Source organism: Gossypium hirsutum, chromosome A13, assembly GCF_007990345.1.
Source record: "Gossypium hirsutum isolate 1008001.06 chromosome A13, Gossypium_hirsutum_v2.1, whole genome shotgun sequence".
Classification (NCBI taxonomy): domain Eukaryota; kingdom Viridiplantae; phylum Streptophyta; class Magnoliopsida; order Malvales; family Malvaceae; genus Gossypium; species Gossypium hirsutum.
Genome location: NC_053436.1, coordinates 97,382,790 through 97,389,208, shown reverse-complemented (window position 1 = coordinate 97,389,208; position 6,419 = coordinate 97,382,790). Strand labels below are relative to the sequence as shown.

Here is a 6,419-nt window from a genome sequence, read left to right as displayed (position 1 = left end):
CTGGCTAACGTCGTGACTAGCATGGAAAAATGATGACCAACAGTTGACATAGCAAGTTAATGTGGAAAAATAATGTTAAGAAGGACTTAATTGATTTTTATATTATTTTATGAGGAGTTAATTAATTTTTAATTTTACAGGACACAATTAGTCATTTAAGTTAAAAAAAAAACTTATAAAAATTCTGAATTTCTAAAAGTCTAAATCATAAAAATTATTAGAAATCTATAAATTATTATAACCAAATATTAAAAAGTTATAGAAAAAATTTAAATGTTATAATTTTTTTAAATATTTAAAATTTATTAAAACTATTCAAATATTATAGAAAATTATAAAATTAAACAAAACCTATAAAACTTAAAAATTTCTATACATTTTTGTTCTCTCATGCACTATATCACTCGCCATCGTCAGTCAAACCCCTCACTCAGTATCCCACATAAATCTAATCATCACCATAATTCAATCTCCCCATTTCCTTATTATTGAAGCTAAAGACTCCAAACTAGCAAAATAACAATTTTTTTTTTTGCTTTTTAATAAAATTTTAATATTTTAAAGAAATTTTTATTTTATAAAATTTTGTTAATTTTTAATAATTTTTGTAATTTTAACAATTTTCTTTAACTTATTTATAGTTTTTTTTTACTTTTTTATAATAAAAAATCAGTTAAGCCCTGTAAAATAATAGAAAAATCAATTAAACTCTCCATGTTAACTTGCCATGTCGACTGTCGTCATCATTTTTCATATCACTTGTCATGTCAATATTTAACGACATGCCAGCGGCTTCGACAGAAAAATGAAATCAAGAGGCTCAATTGGGTACAAATCATTATTCAAAGAGCTCAATTAGTAATTTTTTGACAAGGGACTTAATTGATTTTTTAAATTGTTTTCAGAGGGCTTATTTGTGATTTTAGCCTTATTATTAGTTCTATTAAAAATTCAAAATGACCGCTCCAAAAAATTGAAAACAAATTCAGCTAAGGGCCCACTAACTCAATATTGGGCCTTCACCAAATCCAAAAATTTGACCCGACCCGACCATCGCCCATAGGTTTGGTCCTGTCCTACAATCTAACCCCATTTCCGATTTCTCTATTACTGTTATATATTTTTTTCCAAATTCAAAAATCGTCACACCAATGTCACCAAGTTCCGCCATTTATTAAAATTTCCTCCCAAAAAATAAATTCAAAAATTTTAATATAAAAATCCATAAAAGAACCCGACCCGGTGACCCGGAATGGCGGCGTATAGAGCAGATGATGACTACGATTACTTATTCAAGGTGGTGTTGATCGGAGATTCAGGTGTTGGGAAATCGAATTTGTTGTCGAGATTTACGAGGAACGAGTTTAGCCTTGAATCCAAATCCACAATCGGAGTTGAATTCGCCACCCGAAGTATTCGGGTCGATGATAAGGTCGTTAAGGCACAGATTTGGGACACCGCCGGACAAGAAAGGTACATTTCTTTAAAAACTTATTTTCTACTTCTTTTTAATCATTACTCTTATTTCTCATTTCGTTTTTTTTTAATTACTTTTAAGGCGTTTTGTTATTTTGAGAGATTTTGAGGAAAATTAAACGTTTTTGAGTTGGTGCTGTATTGAATTGGTAGAATCGCTATTTAGGAAATTTGAGGAAAATGAAGCGTTTTTTTATTTTCGGGTTAGTCTCAAAACTTTTGAGAGATTAGAGGAAGTGAAGGTGTTTTGTTATTTTGAGAGATTTTGAGGAAAATTAAACGTTTTTGAGTTGGTGCTTGTATTGGATTGGTAGAATCGCTATTTAGGAAATTTGAGGAAAATGAAGCGTTTTTTTATTTTCGGGTTAGTCTCAAAACTTTTGAGAGATTAGAGGAAGTGAAGGTGTTTTTTTTTTTTTTTGTATTAGTGTATTGGTTTGATGAAATGGTTTTTAGCTTAGGACCTTTTTTTTCCTTAGTCTGAGCTGTTTGTGTGTTGAGAAAATGTGGGATAAGGTGCATTCAAAATTTTCCTTCTCTTTTTAACGTTATAAGCCTGTGGACTTGGTTTATTTTGTGAAAAGTTGTTTTTTATTTTATTTTATTGATATATTTGATTTGAGCATATTTGAAAGACATTTTTCTTGAATAGCACAATGCACTTCGATTTAGTTTAGAAATTTGCATGTGATAGGTTATATATAAAAATCCCACTGTTTGCTTACTAATGGATGAGCCCCAATGAATTTTGCATCTGGGTTTAGTTGATAAATGTTACAGCTTTATCCATTAATGAAAAGGTAAAGTAAACCTACTTTTTCTTAAAACTCCTACTTGAATAAACCTACTTTTTCTTAAAACTCCTACTTGAATCATCAAGTGCATCTGTAAGCATCTTTAGAATATAGGTTTATTGAATAAGATATCATTTGTACATCCAATCTATGGATCGTTGTATTATTCATCATTCATTTTAGAATGATGTGTTTCATTTTGGGCATAAAGAAGGTTGCAGCCTAAGAATCAAGGAAACTGAACCGTATGCTTGTTGAATGCCACCTCTTAAAGGTGGGTGACTGCATGAATCAACCAGGCTAAGCCCTGGTTCAAGGGATTGTCTGTTACTAATTATAGTAGTTAACCTTGTTCTAGTCTTAAAGTTTGTCATGTTATTCTGAAAGTGAGGGCATCTCTATATTGTCTGTTTCAGTTCTGATGAATGACTTATAATCCAAAACTCGAAAAGCATCTTTACATACCTTCAGAGGGCATGTCTTCTACTCCGTTTTAACTGTCTATGATGCAGGAGGCTGGGAGAAATCTTGTGTTGCATACTCGGATATTCTGCATAGATAATATTCTCACTGGCGTTGGTGTTTCTCTGGGAAAAGATACCAGAGTGATGTTCCATAATATTATCATACATTTCATTAATCGGAAGACTTAACTGTAAAAGCTTTAGATATACTTCATGTTCTATATTGACAGACTTGATTTTTTTTTTCAAATTAAGTATAAACTGTACCTGTAGATCATAAACTGAAAATTCTGTGCTGTTTCTCCGTGAAATGAAATGTCTTGGGTGCATGAACTTTTAATAGGCTGTGCAAGTTTTTATTGTTACTTGTTTCATCAGTCACTAGCAGCAGAAAATTATCACCATGATTTTGTTAATGGGAAATCATAATATTTCAGCTCTTGCTGATACTTCTTTCTGATGATGAGAACTGAATAGAAGATCATGACGTTAAGATTTTCCTAGCATAAGAAACTTATGCCTTGGCTTGGAAGGCTTAAAAACAAGGTTGCGCTTGAAGTATTATTTGTTTAAAAATGAAATATAAATGCTTTTCTGCCATCATTTTAGCTATGAACACCCGAATCACACTTTCTCCTATAACTTTTTAAGGTGTAAGCTTTTGAGAGCTGATTTCTTGTTTTCTTCTTTTTCAAAGATACCGAGCGATTACAAGTGCGTACTACCGTGGAGCTGTTGGTGCATTGCTTGTCTATGATGTCACTCGACATGTCACATTTGAGAATGTTGAAAGATGGTTGAAGGAATTACGAGGTCACACGGATTCGAATATCGTGATTATGCTTGTTGGTAACAAGGCGGACCTGTGACACTTGCGTGCTGTTTCCACCGATGATGCTAAGGCCTTTGCCGAGAGAGAAAATACCTTCTTTATGGAGACATCTGCCCTTGAGTCTATGAATGTTGAGACTGCATTCACTGAAGTACTAACTCAAATACATCATGTTGTCAGTCGAAAAGCACTTGAAGTAGGAGATGATCCTGCAGCATTACCAAAGGGACGAACCATAAATGTAGGAAGCAAGGATGATGTTTCAGCCGTCAAGAACGCTGGCTGCTGTTCTGCTTAAATGTTAGATGATATATCCTCCATTTTTCGTATCTTTAAGCACAAGATTTGAGATTGAAGTCAAAGGAGAATGTAGCAGCTTCCAAATTTCCTTCATTTGACTTCGGTTCCTTACTCGTGGTTCTTTTATGGTATTGTTCTCCCTCGTGTAATGTCCCATTTCATAGTTTTGATAGTTTTTGTTGTATTTGATTGCTCTAGAATACATAGCAGACAGATCTAGTTTGGGTTTCTAAATAATTTTCATTAGTGGTGGATGATAAATTTTGAATTATTTATGACAATACATCTTAAATTCCTTCATAGGTGAATGCCAGAAATTGTATACAAAATTGGAATTGCAAAATGGATTGGGTTTCAAGCGTACACCATACTGTTGCAAGTTCTAACAAAACTGTCTGCATTACTGTTTTGACAAGAATCTAGCTGTTGTTCATAGTATCTACGGAAGCATAAGCAAATCCAAGCCCGAAGTGTAATCAGTTGGTTCATGTTATTATCCTTGAGAAATGGTATTTAACAGGTCTAAGGACATGGCTGAAGAAGAAGACTGTTTTCTTTAGAATTTGGAAGTTCTATTCTACTAGGACCTTGCTTCCATGAAACAAAACACCAAACAGCTTGGCTGAGCAATTTTGATTTTTGAGCCAGGTTATGTGTTAAATATGACTTCTATTTTTAGTCAAATTTGAAAAATAATCTTTCAGTTAAACTTTGTTTACTTATTTCAATTGAACACTGATTAGTTTAGATTATTTTATTATTTGACCTATGAATTTAGCCTATAAATAAGCTCTTTTACAACCTTAGAAAAATACACCCATTGGAGATTAGAACTCATAACACATTTAGAGAATTTTGTGTTTACGTTTTGAGGGTTCTTTGTTTTCGGGTTTTCGGGGTTTAGTCTTTATTTGTACTTTTCGTTCTTTTGTCATTATAGTAAAATTATATTTACCCGTGGTTTTTTATCTTCTTTGGAGGGTTTTTCCACGTTAAATTTGTGTGTTCAATTTCTCAATTTATTCCGCTATTTTTCTTGTTCGTTGTCTAATCGCGTCGATCCTAACAAGTGGTATCAAAGGTAGTTCAATTTTCATAGATCAGCTCATTCAGAGATGGCAAAAATAAGGTTTGAAATTGAGAAGTTTGATGGTGAGGCAAATTTCAATCTGTGGCAAGTTTGGATGATGGCAATTCTAGTTCAATCCGGTTTGAAAAAGGTTGTTACCGGGAAAAAGTCTGAGAATCTAAATAAAACAGAATAGGAAGAGCTTGATGAAAAGGTTTTGTCTGCAATCTAGTTGTGCCTCACGAATACAATATTGTAGGAGGTATTGATGGAGAAGACCTTATCTACCTTATGGAAAAGGTTAGAAACTCTTTATGCGACTAAGTCTCTGGCTAATCGTTTAGTGTTGAAACGTCTATTTACGTTTTGCATGAACGAAGATGAGTTTCTTAGAGATCACATCAGTCAATTCATTACTCTTTTAAATGATTTAAAGAACGTTGAGGTTCATATTGATGATGAAGATCAAGCTATGCTATTATTTTGCTCTTTACCTCCTTCATACAAGTCTTTCAGGAAGACCCTGATTTATGGTAGAGACAAACTTTCGTTTGAAGATGTGAAGGGTCATTTGTTGAGTAGAGACAAACTCGACAATGAGCTTCATTTGGATAACAAGACAGATAGGCAAGCTTCCATTTTGGTAGCATCAAAGAAACGAGACAAAATGTGTCGTTATTGTAAAAAGTTAGGTCACATCAAAACAGATTGTTATAAACTGCGAAATAAAAGAGCTGCTGAGAGTAACGAGGAAGATGTAGCTGGTACTAATTTGGCCGATAAAAATGGTGATGATTTCTTGTTAGTGTCAACAAACGATAACTCCTAGCTCACGTCCAAGTGGATCCTAGATTCAGGATGTTCTTTCCACATGTGTCCCAATAGAGAATGGTTCTCCACATACAATTCGGTGGAAGGTGGAGTTGTGCGCATGAGAAACGATTCATCTAGTAAGGTAATTGGTATTGGTACTGTTAAAATTAGGATACACGATGGGACGATTAGGACACTCTCAGATGTCAGGCATGTACCTGATTTACGAAAGAATCTCATTTCCTTGAGTATTTTAGACTTGAAAGGATGCAGAATCAACATCGAGTCGAGCGACATTAAAGTATCTCGTGGAGCTCTCGTTTTGTTAAAAGGTAAATGAACCGGCATTCTTTATATTCTGGAAGGTTCTACAGTGACCAGTGAAATCGAACGTCCCTCGTCTGTTACGGAGTTGAAGTCAACTCGTTTGGAGCGGAGGTAACTTGGTCATAGGAGGGAAAAATGTACGATCGTTTTGTTGAAGAGAGGTTCTCTTTTGGATGCAGGTTTTGAAAAGTTAGGGCACTGTGTTCCTGAAAATCAGGCTCGGGTTAGTTTTGATTTGACAGTGTACAAGTCAAAGACTAGAAGTCTTCCAGTTTCTAAGCACAAATTCGACTTAGTTAATTTCCTGCATAGTTCAAGATAGGCTTGTGGCGGGCTTTGGCAAA

At 34.0% G+C, this 6,419-nt stretch overlaps 1 protein-coding gene across 1 annotated transcript; it reads left to right on the top strand.

The window, feature by feature from the left end:
- The first annotated feature begins 1,114 nt into the window (after window positions 1–1,114).
- LOC107895245 (ras-related protein RABA1f) lies at window positions 1,115–4,166 on the top strand. The gene is given in 2 exon segments (XM_016820526.2): window positions 1,115–1,473; window positions 3,432–4,166. Coding segments are annotated over 2 exon segments (654 nt in total). The 5' UTR covers window positions 1,115–1,252; the 3' UTR covers window positions 3,865–4,166.
- Window positions 4,167–6,419: the final 2,253 nt, after the last annotated feature.